The sequence below is a fragment of the Gadus macrocephalus genome, chromosome 1, assembly GCF_031168955.1.
Source record: "Gadus macrocephalus chromosome 1, ASM3116895v1".
NCBI classification, from domain to species: domain Eukaryota; kingdom Metazoa; phylum Chordata; class Actinopteri; order Gadiformes; family Gadidae; genus Gadus; species Gadus macrocephalus.
Genome location: NC_082382.1, coordinates 16,707,818 through 16,724,121, shown reverse-complemented (window position 1 = coordinate 16,724,121; position 16,304 = coordinate 16,707,818). Strand labels below are relative to the sequence as shown.

The 16,304-nt window shown below is 48.1% G+C and overlaps 1 protein-coding gene across 1 annotated transcript; it reads left to right on the top strand.

The window, feature by feature from the left end:
- Positions 1–11,882: 11,882 nt before the first annotated feature.
- LOC132455855 (amphoterin-induced protein 3) lies at positions 11,883–14,893 on the top strand. Its single transcript, XM_060049897.1, has 2 exons — positions 11,883–12,536; positions 12,846–14,893. Exon 2 carries the CDS (start codon positions 12,912–12,914, stop codon positions 14,385–14,387), a length of 1,476 nt encoding a protein of 491 aa, XP_059905880.1. The 5' UTR covers positions 11,883–12,536; positions 12,846–12,911; the 3' UTR covers positions 14,388–14,893.
- The last annotated feature ends 1,411 nt before the right edge of the window (positions 14,894–16,304 follow it).

The following is a 16,304-nucleotide window of genomic DNA, read 5'->3' as shown; positions in this document are numbered from 1 at the left end:
GTTTGCATGAAAGAATCAGACGTTGGTACAGGTGTGTGAGGCGCTGCGGTGGCTCGCTTGTCTCTCTTTGAAGATGGACGTGTTCAGGGCCGGCTGTTGTTGGGAGGGTGCTTCTGGCCAGCTCCTCTGAATGGTCACTCAAGTGGACTACAAGTGAAGCCCCAGATGAGGCTTTGCCATTTGGGCATGTGTGTGTGTGTGTGTGTGTGTGTGTGTGTGTGTGTGTGTGTGTGTGTGTGTGTGTGTGTGTGTTTGTGCTTGATGGGTGCGTGTATGTACATGGGTGCGTGTATGTATGTGTGAGTGTGTAGTTTGTGTACAATAGTGTGTGTGAGTGTGTGTGTGTGTGTGTATATAAGTGTGTGTGTGTGTGTATGTGTGTGTGTGCACCAATGCTTAACCCAGGTTCAAGTGGAAACAAATAGCCCCCCCTGTTTTATTGAACAGAACAAAAACAACATGTGTGAACCTTGCCACCGCCAACACAACAGCCAATACACAGAGCGGCTTCCATCCGTCAGAACCCCCTAGCCGCTATTCAGGGCTTTCCTTTACCTGAATGCCATCACACAGCGGACGAGGCTGCAGAATAGACGTATAATCTCACCACCTCGGGAACAACATCAACTAAAGTAAATGTGAGCACACACTCCCAATTGCGACAACAAAAAAACGATTTGTTTGTTAAAAAACGATTTGTTTGTTAAAAACTCGCGGCGTGGTGTTAAAAAAAAAAGAACGAAAAAAGAAGGCAGCTGCTATCTCTGCAGTCTCAAGGGGCTAGTTAATTATAGAAAGATAATCTCCTGCAATATGTGGAGGGATTAAGACGTTGCAAACCCCTAGAATGGGAATATGGTAAAGGCTCGGTAGTCACGGGCTGGAAGGAGTTGGCAGCGTGCACCGGGAAGGAAGGAGGCACAGAGGAGGGAGAGAAGGAGGTGCACTTGTTGTCATGCTAATCAGCACATGGATCAGGAAGACGCCCCCCCCCCCCCCCCCCCCCCCCGCCCCCCCCGCGCCCGCTGCTTAATGTCACGTCACGCATTAGCCGGCAATTATATTATGCTGATTATGACCATTTATCTCCGGCGATTGGGGATTCCTCCCGACACTGAGTTTCCGTAGAAACAATATCGCCCTGTCAGAGGGAAGGAGAGGAGGACGCTGAAGAAGACCTCCTTTCATACTGGGATAGTGGGGGGGACGCCACGCGCTTGTTCAGACTAATGCCTCAAAAGAGAATTGAAATCTGGGCATGCTTCGTAGGCATGGGTCTGCGAGAGCACATAAGGAACAGCTTCCAGGATCCCCCCCGCCTCCCCCATCCGTATGAGAAGGGTAGTGAGCTGTGCTTGATGCCCGGCCAGCAGCAGGCTCCTCGGGCTGGGGCCACGGCAGACACCAGGGGTTCCCCGTCCCGGCCTCCCCCGGCTCGCCCTGGTAACCAAAGCACGCAGAAACACTCCATATACAAAAAACGAATTGCCCCCTACTGATGCCGGGGAGAGAAAGGCAAAACCTAAGGATGGGGGCGGGGGAGGAAGGAAACAAAAACACATCCCTGCCGGTGGGATTTTTGCGGATTGTTCCAGTGGCATTGAAAGCAGCGGAGGGAAAACCAGCTTCCAAAAAAACAGCTTTAAGGCCCCTGTGTTATTTTCATCGCACATTCCTTTGCTGGATGAGATGCTCCAGTAGGAGACACACTTACACAATGCAAGCAGGAGCTGCTTTGGTGAGGTGGGCCGGTCTGATAAGACAGGAGGAACAGCAGGAGCAAAAGACGACTAGAAGCAGCACAGAAGGGATTGCATTTTTTGGATTCTATGTAAAGTTAAAAAGTGTTGCGTAAAGTATAAGTCTATTGGTGTATGTGTGTGTGGGTGGCTGGATGGAGGTTTTATGGTGTAAATATCCGGCAGGCTTTTTGGTCCTGCAACCTGGATAAAGCTGTTGCAGATCTTACAAGGCCTGGTACTGCAGCCCCCCTGCGAGAGGAGAATGTCAGTGTGTGTGTTGCTCAGACAAAGAAAGCATAGGGGCGGAATGAGCGAGGCACGTTAAGTGACATGAACAGAGAGAGCCTGAGATGAGAGGGAATATTTCAGAGAGGGAAAGAGACAAGCTGGAAAAAATGTAAAGGCTGGCTGATGCATTTTTTACTTTGTGAGGTGTGTGTCTGTTTGTGCTTGTGTTTGTGTAAGTGCATTAGTGTGTTTGTATATGTTGTGTGTGTGTGTGGGGGGGGGGGGGGGGGGGGGGGGGGGGGGGGGGAGGAGGGCAAAGCCCTAAAGGGCCCAGTGAGTTTGCCCATAAAACACTGGGACAGTCCCAGGGAATACCCCAAACACTAGAGGGGGCAGGTACAAAAAACCTGCCTCACTGATCCAGTATGAACGCATTAGCGCATACTTAGCTTCAGCGTGGCGCCATTAGCAGCACACTCAGCGATTAACTTCGCGGACCATAGACTAGCCTCCTGCCCGGTAATGCCCGGGCCTTCTCAGAGTGGTGTGGCGGTAGGAAAAAGCAGCATGATGTAATGCGATACGAGACAGCTTGACACCACTGGCCGTCATGAGTTTACCTTGGATGGGGCTGGGGGCGGCCATGGCGTCTAGCAGGGGAAGCGGCGTTATTTAGCGTTGATATTACGACATTAGCCGAAGACTGCCTCCATCAGATTGATGGGACATGTTCAATGGCTCCAGGGGACACAGTGATAGTGAAGCAGGGGTGGCGGGGAGGTGGACGAGTTGGGGGGGGGGGGGGGGGGGGGGGGGGGGGGGGGGGGGGGGGGGGGGGGGGGGGGGGGGGATGGGTTGGAGGCTGGGGTCGGTCTGGGATCTACGGAGGCTGCAGAGAGGACAGATGGATCGTGTCTGCAGTGACCTTGCAGAGTTAATATTCCGCCCTCCCCCCCTCTCCACCGGTTCTTGTCAGTTGGCTCGTCATCAAAGGTGCCAGGGTTGTTAGCATGGCGACGGGTTCGTCTTCTGAGGCACTGGTTACCGGGGTGATGGAGCGCTGAGATCTGCCGCCGCCGCCGCCGCCGTGGCGAAAGTACTAGCCTTGTTAAAGAAAGAGAAAGGAACAGAGTGAGGGGAGCCACGGTTTGAACCCTGAGATGAGTGGATGCCGGCCGCTCTGTGTGTATTTATTCATGAATAATTATGAATGCACCTATGCACCAATGCCGACACACAAACAAACTGCAGATGTTCCATCTTGCAGTTAAGTAGACCAGGTTAATGTGTGATAATACAGTATGCTCACATTTCTGTGTACCACAGTCAGGTGCGACCAACCAATTGCGCGTGAGGTAGAACGCATTGACTTTGCCAGGTGGGAGCTTCTAAAATCCCATTTTAAATAATCACTCAAATCCACTGGCATTGATTTACGTGTTTAATGAGCCACCTTTTACTGATCGTTTCAGCACAGAGAGTCCAAAACCAGAGACCATGGAAGAAGAAAAGCTATTGAACAGACGCCTCTGTGTCCAATTTGAGAGTGCTGTGGCTCACGTGGGCGTGGATGGAAGGTCTTCATTGTGTTGGTGAATGAAGAAGGCCATTATCTATTTATGTCATTATGTTGGCATACCTCCAAGTTACCATTTTTTTAAATAATCATAATATTCACTTGTGCATAATAGATCGTATTTCCGATTTGAAGAAAAGCAGAGAAGTACTGATGTGGTATTTCAGATGGCACTTTTTTTTTTTTTAATGTTGCATTTGTTTGGCTCTCAGAGTTTGTCACAAGAGATCTGTAAATCCCAAATAAATCTCTTTAATTACATATATCGGAGCCCCGCTCCCCAGTGTGTTGGGTATCCTGCAATTTAAAACAAAAGATTCAACCACAACGCACAGTTAGATTGTAGACTCAACACACAAGTTAATTTAGATCTCGTATTATGTTAGTTCCCCTGTGCATCCTAACCGTGTGGGCATTTTTTTTTTGTTGGGCTGTTAGAAGTTATGCGGCTGTTCCCAGATTGTCTCAGGCTTTGTGGAACACCGAGCTTAATATCTTTCGAATGAATCCATCGGTCTTAGAAACGGATGGCGAGGCAGGAGTCACCCGAGGAAATACAGTCGAGAATGCAATCGGGAAGGTCAATGTTACTCACCGCCCGCCGGAGAGGAAACCCAGATAAGGAAATAATCTAAAGCAGAGACCAAGGCCTAAACTTGAGCCCGACCCCATCACAACAGGCCCCATGTAAATCCTGGGGCTGTGCACATTTGCCTTTTTTGATTCAAAAAACCAAACCACAGTTGTTCTACGAGGTTACGTGTCAATGTTTATCTACAAAAATGATACAAATATTTAGGCTTTATTCAAGGTTTTTCTCTGCTTTTATCTAAACGTCCTTATCTCTCATTAGCCACGCTCTGCAGCGATGAGCAAGCTACGCAGGCGGAGGGATTCGGTGATAACCCAATCTATCGAAATGAGGGAATTATTTTTATCAACTTTATCAGCGAGCCAGCTATTAAAAATTAGATGAAGACAAACAGCGTAATTCCCTGAAGTGCCCTTGTGCCGGCGCAGATTTCTGCAGCACAGCATGCGTTCGGCACCGCGGGGGGTGGAAGGGGTGAGGGAGGGGGGGCGGGATGAGGGAGAGGGGGGCTAGTGGATCATGGCGTAATCAGTCAAACAACAAAGCAAATCTCGAACTCCTCGGAGCCCGCAGCCCATCCCTGGGTTCCACAAACCCTTGATATTTGCCAGGCTTATGATTTGTTCTGGGATCTGAGCAATAAGTGAAATCTCCTCCTGGCCTTGAAGCCAGATTGGATTGCACACAGAGACATTGTTGCACCTGGTACAGTCTGAGAGCTACAGGGGGAGGGAGGACGACAGAAAGGTCGAGCCCGGGAGAGACACGAGGCGTATTGACCACTTGATGGCTGCAGCGTTATCAAAAGTCAGACATTTGATTTGTTACTTTAATGAAAGCGCCAAAACGGAGTCAAATGAACTGAGCTGAAGGAGTGCTGTGAACGGTGGGGTCTTCTGTGTCAAGGCGGGACCAGAGTAGAGACAGGCCACATAGCTCCGCATTACGTTCCTCTGTTTGCTTTCCCTTCCAGGGTAAGCGAACCCTGGAGACAAACTGGAACGTATTTTGCGATGTAACATTACAAATTACCTGTTTTATTTGGGATCTCCATCAACCCTAAGTTGATATAGCACTTTGCTTAGACATTTTATGTTTACATTTACATTAGGGCAGATAGCAGTCACTTATAGCCAAAGCGACTTACAATAAGTACATTTGTCAGAAGAAATACACTTTGACAAATGTACTTTGATATTTTGTTGTTAAGGGTGAAACTAAAACATCCTTTTCTATACCATCAACATGCTGATGTCTGCTCTCCCCTTTCTGTTCTCACACCTTCCATTCAATGAGAAACAACGGCCACGATCAATAGCTGCTTGTCTTTTTTTACATCTTAAGGAGCAATTTTAATTTGGTCTACTAGCCTCCTCACATAGAATTCTGACCGTGGGAGGATGTACTTGTACTCAAGTACACTTAGGCAATACAAATGAAACACATTGTTACACACTCGTTCACATTATACGGCACATTTTCTACCTGGTTTGGCAACATGTTCTCTTTATTTATAAGACACCTGGATTTCCTTTTTTTCTAAACCTGAGTGCCATTCTAGGTTTCCTCTGAACTAAAAGTAAAGCAACCCAATCTTGTCTAACCTAATCCAGTCAGACCAGCCAGTAAGAACACGGCCGTCATGGCCACTCACTGAAAGAGCCTTTCTCGAAGACACAACCCCGTCTCCACTTTTTAATGAGTAGGCCTCCAGAAAGTAGAGGGAGAACAAATACATCACCTGCCACCAACCGCCTGAGGGTTTTCAAGTCCCAGTGGCATTTTGATAGCACCACTTTTGCAATAATTAACAGAGCCAACTTTTTATTGTAAAGAATGGTGTTAAATAATTGTATAATTGATTATTAGCAATATTGAGTCACACATTCAACTATTCAACTAATTTTCCCAAATGCACAATCTCAGCGTGCAAAGTAGGACTGACAAAAGGTCTACCTAGTCTGTATATAATATATAGCTAAAGAAAAATTATTAAATGTGCTCCTAAGAACGAATTACCTTGAATAAGAAGAGAGAACGATGTGACCATATCTATGAGTGAATCCATCCATCACTTATGTTCTATTCAAAGAATTCCAATCTTCTCTTCTTTTGAATTGAATCATGGAAAGAGTGTAGCCCTCCAATCAAATTATCCAATCACTATCGATTAGGCGCAAATGTTGGACAAAATAGATAACTCAGAAAGTTTTAATATGAAAGCTGCAGTTATATTTTTAATCTCCACTCCCCTTTTATCCCAAATAGAGCAATGCAATTTACAAGTGCATAATGACACAACCTGCTGAAGAGAAAAGTCCATAGTTGTACAAAATGGTTCCGCAAGAGAGACTCTTCATTTTGCTAGCTTCAGCACTCAATAGCGCCCTGATTAAAGGCAACTCTATTCCATCGATTGAAAAACAAAGTGAGAGAGTCCAAAAAAAAAGACCCTAAAGCTGTGAGCGGGTCCAGCCCCCCTCCTCCATCTCCACTGTGGAAAGAGTACGTTCTTTTCCGGGGGCCCTCTTGGTCCATAGGCTGTCTGGGCACAGTGGGGGCCTAGGGCCTCGCTCGGCGGGACTGGGCGACCACGCTCTGTTACCTTATCCAATCAGCTTGGAGAGTACTTGCTCCTTGTAGAGCACCAGGGAGGGCAGCCAGCAGATAAATTGAGTTACCTGTTCCAGAGATTGTTTCATTTTCGACCGGATGGCCGTCAGAGACCCTTGATAGAACTGCTAACCAGTCATCACCTCTGGTGACCCTCAGCATCTGTCTCCGTGGGCCCCCCATCGACACCACACCCACCACCTTCACCACCACCACCTCCACCACCTCCACCAGCACCATCTCCAACACCACCACCACCACCACCTCCACCAGCAGCAGCAGGACCAGGCGAGATGCAGCAACTGGTTTAATCCAACTAGCTCAGGACACCCACGGAAGGAACTCTACACCCAGAACATTTTGGTTTTAAAGTGAGTCACTCGCATCAAAAGTGACTCACAGTGACTCGTTTTAGATTAGTAAGAAGCAGATGGGAGAGTCCTGCGCAAGGATGCATGACACTGGGACATTGGGCTGCAAACCCATAACCCTTCCACCTAGAGGCGAGCACCCTCACTACTAGACAATCTGCCCCCCATTGGCCCCCAACACTTCCTTTGTTACATATTCCCAGGAATATGTATGTGTTGAATGATCCATCCTCCTGTCTCCTCCCAGTGCCTCAGCTCCACGCTTTGGAAAGAGAGTACAAACGCCATCAATTTGGATGACACACACACACACACACACACACACACACACACACACACACACACACACACACACACACACACACACACACACACACACACACACACACACACACACACACACACACACACACACACACACACACCACCACCTGCACCAGCCCCGGCAACAACACAGCGCTCAGAGTCACGACTGTGATTCATCAACACGGCTGCGACGATTTCCCCTTGAAATCGCCCCATCGTGTCTGTTAATCCCTATTGATCCGGACATGATGGACTGTGGGAGAGTTCCACGCCGCCAACATAAAAGATATGAGTGGGGGACAGAGAGGGAGAGGGTTGGAGGCTTGGGAAGTCGGCTCATCCCTCCCTGCCAGAAAGAGAGCGAGAGAGAGTGAGAGAGATTTAAAGGAGTGGCGTAAAGAAGCGACGTGTGGAGAGATGGGCAGGAGGGCTGGAAACAGATGAGTTGTTCCTTGGAAAGATCAACAGGATGGAGGAGGAGGAGGTGGAGGAGGAGGAGCAGAAGAGATGGAGGATAAAAAAAGAGATGACAGACGTGCAGATGGAGGATGCTGCTGATCAAAGGATACGGGAGAAAGGGGGGAGGGTTAAGATTGGGGGCTGGGTAATGGGGGGGTGGGGGGGGGGGAGGGGGGGGGGGGCTACAACTCCAGACATTCTTCGCCACACCACAGTCGTTTCACACAATTCACTTGTGTTCCGGCTCATAATGTTTTATAGCACAATCACAGGGAGCGAAGTAGTCAGTAGTGATCTCATTTCACAAGCCATATCCTCCGGTAATGTGAACACACAGGAAGAGGTGTGGGCATAACCGGGCGTCCAGTTACCACCCACATCGGCTCCTCCTCGCGCATAATTATCCATTAGAGGAGGCAAAGGGAAAAGGCAGCGGGCAGGGCATATTAATTCCTGCAAGCCCAAATTTAAATCAGTTAACAATCAAAGCCAAATGTGAGAGAGAGTGATGCGAGGAACAAAATCTCAACCAGGTTAGGCGAGGCGTCCCACATGCCTGGACCCGTGAGCAGTCAATCTTATGAGCTGGCCCACACTGGGGTGTGGTTTGAATGCATTGGCAGCATATGATCGCTCGGTGGTGAGATTTTTGCACACTGATGGGATGCATTAGTGTTGGGTGTCCAACTACAAGCCATCGAGCCCAGGTAACGACTTATAGGTGGGCAACTGGATCGCCAACCACTAGATGGCGCACTCGCCTCTTTCTGCTCTGCTTAACATATACATCCACTAGATGGGGGTAACTTGAGTAAAGAGAGAAGTTGTCAGCGTCTGTGGACACTGCATGTGTGTTAAGCATAATACACATTTCCAAACTATGCAAAACCTGACCTTTAATTTCTCGGTTCAAACTTTCTCAAACAAGGTATCATCTTTTCCACTATTGGAGCAGAGGGCTTGGGAAATATAAAACTAAAGTGGCACCAAAAAAAAAAAAACACTCAGAAAAATAAATCCAATTCATTCCAGTGCACATCCGGAGGGCAGCATTTACTCCTGGCATAAGAAAAAACAAACCTTAGTTGCACGAGCTGACTCACTCATATACAAGAGCGGGCCTTTTATAAAGAGATGGTACATGACAAATGCTAATTAGGACTGCAAGGTTCGTCATGAAACAGGCAGAGGTCACACAAACACATGTTCACTAATCGTCGTACAGTAGGCTGGTCAGGTATGTAGAAAGCAGAGTGTTCATTCTCCCAGTTCTTCATCGGGTAATTATGGTGCGCATTGTCGTTAGGGGTCTGAGCTTCAGTATGTTGCTGCTTATTTGAATACATGGAAATGACTGAATAATGTTAGATAATAGAGAAAGAGCCTTCCCAAAAAAATCCAAATTAATTAAAACACAACTTACGAACAATCCGATATGTTTTTTGTTTTTATTGTTCAATGAGAATATTTGAGTGTTAGTGTGTGCGTGTGTGCGTGTGTGTGTGTGTGTGCGTGTGCGTGTGCGTGCGTGTGTGTGTGTGTGTGCTATTAACCGAGACCCAGGGAGATTCAACACAACTCAAGGGCAAGATAACAACACACACTTCCCTATGGTGGGGGTGGTGGTGGTGCTGTGGGGGTGGGGGTGGTGGGGGGGCTATTTTCTGCACCAGATGGCCTGGAAGAAGAATCCCTTGCTACAGATGTGGGGGGGGGGGGGGGGGGGGGGGGCACCGCCAGGGACCGACTCTAAGCCCTCCCATCAACCCTAACCCTGGATGATTTGAGAGACGTATTTTGCACATTTGATCACATGTATGTGAAGACGGGGATTTGTACAGCAGGGTGAACACCGCTTACATAAGAGGGTTGACAATGCTGCTGCCTGCCACGCTCAAGAGGTGGAACCTCACGACAGTCTCACACCGCACATGTAGCGAGAGAGAGAGAGAGACAGAGAGACAGACAGATAGAGAGAGAGAGAGAGAGAGAGGGGAGAGGGAGAGCCAGAGAAGAGAGACAGAGTGAGGGGGGGGGGAAATGTAATGACAAACGCAGGTAGATACATTACCATACATGACATGAGAGAGACAACATTAGTCCAGACAAAGATCAGATGCAAAGAAACAACAAACACTGGCACATACACTCCTGGGCTATAATTATACTAATATACATGAAACTGCATCCCCCACAATTCTAAATCTATTCTATAATCTTTTCTATCTTGTCAATTGATGCGGAATCCCAATATGATTAAAATGTTATATAATGTATCAAATAAAATCAGTTTCTCAATTAAATTTCAATGCCGCCGGATGAAAGCACATCCCTGCGTGGGACAGAGTTAAAATAGCCTTTGCTTAAATAATTTTTCCAAGGGCCAAATCAACCGTGACTTAAATCCATGCAAACAATATCTGGAAGCAACTTCTCCAGCAAATGCTTGAAAGCCAAAATGTCCTATGTGCATGTGTGGGCGAATGTATCTCTTCAATGTTGGAGCCAGGCTGAACACTGGTCTAAAGACAGGACTGTGTGTAATTCACCAGCTGCAAAACGGGTGTCTGTTTTTATTTTTCTTCTTCTCCCAGAAGAAATCCATATGTGAAATGTGTTCGATCTAATCCCACCGCGCTTGTGGAGCGGGCAGAAGAAGGATCCACGTCAAACGCCACTGCCTGCCTCCGCGTCTTCACCTGCCTCCATATCTCCACATCTCCAACTGCATGGCGCCTCAACTCGCGGGGGGGTCGAGAAACACATTGTATTACTATCATCATAAGAGAGAGGGAGAGAGAGAGAGAGAGAGAGAGAGAGAGAGAGAGAGAGAGAGAGAGAGAGAGAGAGAGAGAGAGAGAGAGAGAGAGAGAGAGAGAGAGAGAGAGAGAGAGAGAGAGCAAGAGAGAGAGAGGACAAGAGGAACCCCAGCAGCAGCACTGTCTAACTATCTGAATCCACGGGGGAATAGGAAACAACGTACCACAGGAGGGGAGAAGACGAGTGGGAGTCAGCCAAGGCCCCCCCCAGAGCACATATGGAGGAGCTGGTGATGAGCGAGGGGTGGGGGTGGGGGTGTTGTTGGGGGTGGTGATGTGGGTGGTGATGGGGGCGGGGGTGGGGGTGGGTGGATCGAAAGAAATGAGGGGAAGAGGAGGGATCCTCGCGAGGCTAATTTACTGTGACAGAATTGGGAGATGTCAGGCAGCCATGACCAAGCGGCGTAGACAGCCTCCATACAGTCCAGCCCACGGTGAACAGTGTCAGCACCTCAAGAAAAGAAAACGGGGACACGCAGGACACGAGCAGCAAGCATGTGTGCATGAGAGAGAGAGAGAGCGAGAGAGAGAGAGAGAGAGAGAGAGAGAGAGAGAGAGAGAGAGAGAGAGAGAGAGAGAGAGAGAGAGAGAGAGAGAGAGAGAGAGAGAGAGAGAGAGAGAGAGAGAGAGAGAGAGAGAGAGAGAGAGAGGGGCACCCAGGGAGAGAGAGAGAGAGAGAGAGAAAGAGAGAGAGAGAGAGAGAGAGAGAGAGAGAGACAGATCTCAAGCGACTAAACTTAGACAAGAGACAAATGAGAGTGGGTGTTGTCCACAGACAGACAGAAACAGCTCATTACCAGAGTAGATGGGAGGATGACCATGGCAAACACACATACATGAAGTAGAGAGGTTTTATGGGTGGCTTCATGCAATGAGAGGCTGGTAGCACGACATGTAGGGCTTAGGGAAATAACAATCATCTTTTCACGCGTAAACCTAAAGATTACAATAAAAAGCAACCTAAAAAATGGTTCTCTATCTCGTTTTAAATTGTCGCAGTTGAAGCAGATTGCTTATTTGATAAATGGTATGTACTCGCATTATCCTGCAATTCCTGGGATACATCTTTACGGTTTAATATACTTTGTAGATGGGGACAGGATGACATTTGTGTGATTCTTTAAGTGTTCTTGCAAAGTGTACAGAGCAAAAGTATATTTTTATGTAAAATACAACACGTGTACACATTGTGTACACATACCGAATAGTATATATTCTTTAAAGATTATTGTTAGCGGGAGAGACAGGTTAGAGGGGGGAGCTATAAGAGAGAGAGACGATAATCAACCAGCATTATTATTTAACATCAACACAGGCAGACACAAGTGACAAACACACACAGAGGAGGGGATTGTAGGAGATTAGGCTGAGCTGTGTGTTGTTTTTTTTAGACCCTGCAAAAGCAGTGTGGGATGTTTGTCAAGCAGTCCTCTCATTTAGGAAGAGCAGAAATCCAGAAGGGGACATTTCACTTTTCTGAGCGAAAAGAGCTAGGGCAATTTATTTCTTCCCGAAGAGTCTTGTAAAAGAGAATTTGAGGAAGATAAGGTTTGGACGGATCAGTTTAAAGTAGACCCAGGTGGAATGCAACTGGCAGGGAAAAAAGCTTTGCACTGAAGGGGAAGAGACTCGGGTTGCTGTTCACCTTTTTATTGGAGTGGACTATTCAGTTTGGAAGTGCCATTTTCGGGAAATGGGGATTGCCTGAGTAATTTACCCGAATTCAGAGTTGTGACTTCCAACAGATGAAAGCCCAATTTAAATTATCTGTTATATCAGAGAAGACATTTCGAGCATTGCATATTGGAGCAGGACCAACATTAATTTAAGGTAATCTCACATTCTCATGCGTCAGTGGTCATGTCACATTTGTGGTTATATTTATGTTTTACTTTTCAATATGTGCTATTTTTTTTACGAGGAGTCGAGTCTCATCTTTGATACTAAAAAGCAAATATGACCATGCATTGCTGTCATCAGAATTAGTTTAGATGTATCATCTTTTATTTTACAATAGACAATAGGGCATACAAATGTATATAATATGTAACCATATAATGTATGTTCAAGGTATAGATAAGATATAGTTAAAGGTTTTAGAATGCTACTAATATCACATATCTCTCCTCTGATCTCTAGGGCCGTTCAGAGGGGCGGGGTGGGGGGCCACACACTCCTTCAGGAACCCAAGAAGCGCTGGACAAGATGAGCTCCAGACCCCGCCCGGGCCTCGCTCTGCTGCTGCTCTGCTTCCTCCTGCCGGGGTCCGAACAGATCTGCCCCTCCGTGTGCATGTGCACCGCGGACACGCTGAGCTGCGCCTCCAGCGGCCTCAGCCGGCTCCCTCGCAACATGCCGTCCTCCCCGCTCACCTTGGACCTCAGCTTCAACCATATGAGCATGCTGGTGCCCAGAGGCTTCGCCAGCATGCCCAGGCTGGAGACCCTGCGGATCACCCACAATCAGCTCACCTCGCTGGGTCCCGACGTCTTCTACAACGCCTCGGGCCTGCGCCACCTGGACCTGTCCTCCAACAAGCTGCGTGTGATGGAGCAGCACTACTTCCAGGGCCTGTGGCGGCTGGAAGAGCTGGTCCTCTTCAACAACCAGATCACCCAGGTGGAGGGCGCCACGCTCAACGGGCTGAGAAGCCTAAAGAAGGTCTACTTCAGCCTCAACCAGATCACAGACTTCCCGTTCTTCTCCATCCGGGAGCACAGTCACCCCTTCCTGACCATGCTGGACCTCTCGTCCAATCGGCTGGCCACGCTGCCGTGGGAGGACGTGAAGGCCCTGCCCAGGACGGTGCAGCGGGGGCTCTTCCTCCACAACAACACGCTGCTGTGCGACTGCTCCATGTACGGCATGTTCTGGCACTGGGAGATGAAGGGCTTCGACTCCCTGAAGGACTTCTACGAGGACTACATGTGCACGGTGCGCGGCGACTCCCGCTCCATCATCCACTTCCTCCGGCAAAGGCGTGTCTTCCAGAACTGCACCGTGGGCAAGTCGCAGTCCCTGCAGGCGACCGTCCTGCTCTCCAACCTGGTGATATTCGAGGGGGAGCGGGCGAGTATGGACTGCTACACGTCCCTCGGCACCAAGGACCCCTGGTACGTGTGGCTCACCCCCGGCCAGGGCTACATGAACCAAAGTGCCACTAACGACAGCCTCATCAGCGTGTTCGCCAACGGCACCCTGGAGATCCCGGCGGCCAGGCTCAACGACTCGGGCCTGTACGTGTGCACGGCGGTGGACCAGCAGCAGATGGTGAACGCCACGCGCGAGTTCAACCTGACGGTGGTGCGGCCGCCGGCCGAGACCTTCAGCACGGGCTACACCACGCTGCTGGGCTGCGCCGTGACCACCGTGCTCATCCTCATGTACCTCTACCTGACGCCGTGCCAGTGCGGCTGCTGCAGCCCGCCGGGCCCCCCCGCCGACCCCGTCTCCGTCTACAGCCCGGTGGCGTACGGCGGCGTGCCCCCCGCGGGCGGCCCGGAGGAGCAGGGGCTGCAGCGGGTGCAGAGCCGGCGCGTGGCGTTCCTGGAGCCGCTGATGATCGAGCAGAACCAGAACGGACGCACCAAGGGGAACGAGACCACGCTTCCGGTTCAGTGGTGCTGGGACAACGCCGTGATGAACGAGACCGCCTTTTTGGACGGGGTCCTTAAGGTCTGAGGAGGAGGAGGATGGTGACCATCGCATGATTGCAAACGAATACTGTGAAAGTACTCTAAAACAATGCATTCAGCTGTACTCACAGGGTTCTGGAGCGACAAGGCTTTGGCATTTGGATGTCCTGCCCAGTGGGTGGACATGAAGAAACAACAGAAGAACCCTTCCATATAAAAACAGAAAACTGTTGAACAAGGACTACACCAATACAAAACACTTTGTTTTGTTTTGTACTGAGAATGATTATCCAAGCAATTTTTCACATTTTGATTGCACTGGATATAAAAACCCTTCAGAAGCCATAAAAGATTGTGTTAGATTATCTTTCAAAAGTGTACTTTGTGTATCCATATTCAGTAATTCACCAACTCTGTACAAGCCAATAGCAAAATTCCTAGTGTTGATATGAAATGTTGCTTGATGAGATTAGCATCAAAACCCTAACCGGAACCTTTTTATGTTCTGTTTCATACGTCCCAAATAAACATTGTTGAAAGATGAATGCAAAAGGAGATAGCACTCTTTAGATTTATAACCTTCAAATCAGATGGTAGAATGAATCCTCATCGCTTTTCAACTGATCTTTCTATGAGCTTGTCTTTCTTTAAATGGGAAAAACAGAATACCCCATCCATCATACCTATAAATAAATATAGAATCTGGTGATCAATTTTGCATTTATATGCAAATTTGTCAAAGATTAAAGAAATCTTAGGGTTTCACCAAGTCTAAAGCTGAGGCTCACTATCACAAGGAAACTGCTGGAAAAACAAGCTGAGGAAAAAGGCGATAATCAGAACTCAAGCGTCAAATAGCATTGTGCCGCTGGCTTCAAGCAAATCTGAGGCATTTGTGGGGATGCTTTGTCTTGATATGTGTCCGGTTGAATGATTTGCAACATGTTTTAAATCGCACAAACCAAAAAAAACACTAAAAATAACAAACCCTGTGAACTCGCAGGCAGGGCCAGGCTGGGATTTCAGAGAGGGATAATAACATTAGGTCACTGACATGAAAGAGCAAGGACATTACATGGACAGTTTTAAGATAAAGGGGTATTATAAACATTGCCAGCAGACCTACCTCCTAGAGGGAAGCAATTTAACGGCCATGCCATCTTCAGACTATAGATTCATCTTGGTGTGCAGGGCACAGGACAAAACAATTGCATACAATGAGTGCATTAAACATGGTTAAGCTTCAACTATATCCAAACAAATAAATGTAAGGAGCTACAGCTACGTTTGTCATGCCTTCCCCATAGGGGTGGATGGATGTGCCCAAAGAAAAACATTTATTTGAAGATGGGATTATTTCCAACATTTGATAAGAGCAAACAACAGCAGTAGATCTCCCCTCTCCAGTATACGTTTAAAGACTGGAGCAAACTCAAACAATTTGCACCCTCTTTACAATTAATGAATTAAATACAATTCATGGGAGAACATTTCAATCCATGTGAATGAATCCTTTGACAACATCTGGAAAACTGAACATGGAATATGAGAAATAACAGCACTGGTCATTAAATAAACAATGGATTCAGTACAAATGTAATTTCAATCATGACCAGTTGTTTATAATCTGAAATGGCTCTGTGGACTTTAAGCGGAGGGACGGAACAAGGTTTGGTATCAAGGGATTACCACTGGGATAAAGACCAGGTGCTTGGTCAATTTCACTTTTTAATCCCTCTAAGCCCTCAGCCCATTCTGACAGAGCACACATCAGGCCGGGAAGCACCATTCCTGGCATGACAAGCATAGGGGTACATCACACGCCCACCCACGCACGCACGCACGAACGCCCGCACGCCCATACGCCCGCACGCACGCACGCACGCACGCACGCACGCACGCACGCACGCACGCACGCACGCACGCACGCACGCACGCACGCACGCACAGACACAGGGCAATG

What these genes read in the sequence shown, in the direction of transcription:
- LOC132455855 (XM_060049897.1), top strand. Translation starts at nt 12,912, where the DNA reads ATGAGCTCCAGACCCCGCCCGGGCCTCGCTCTGCTGCTGCTCTGCTTC.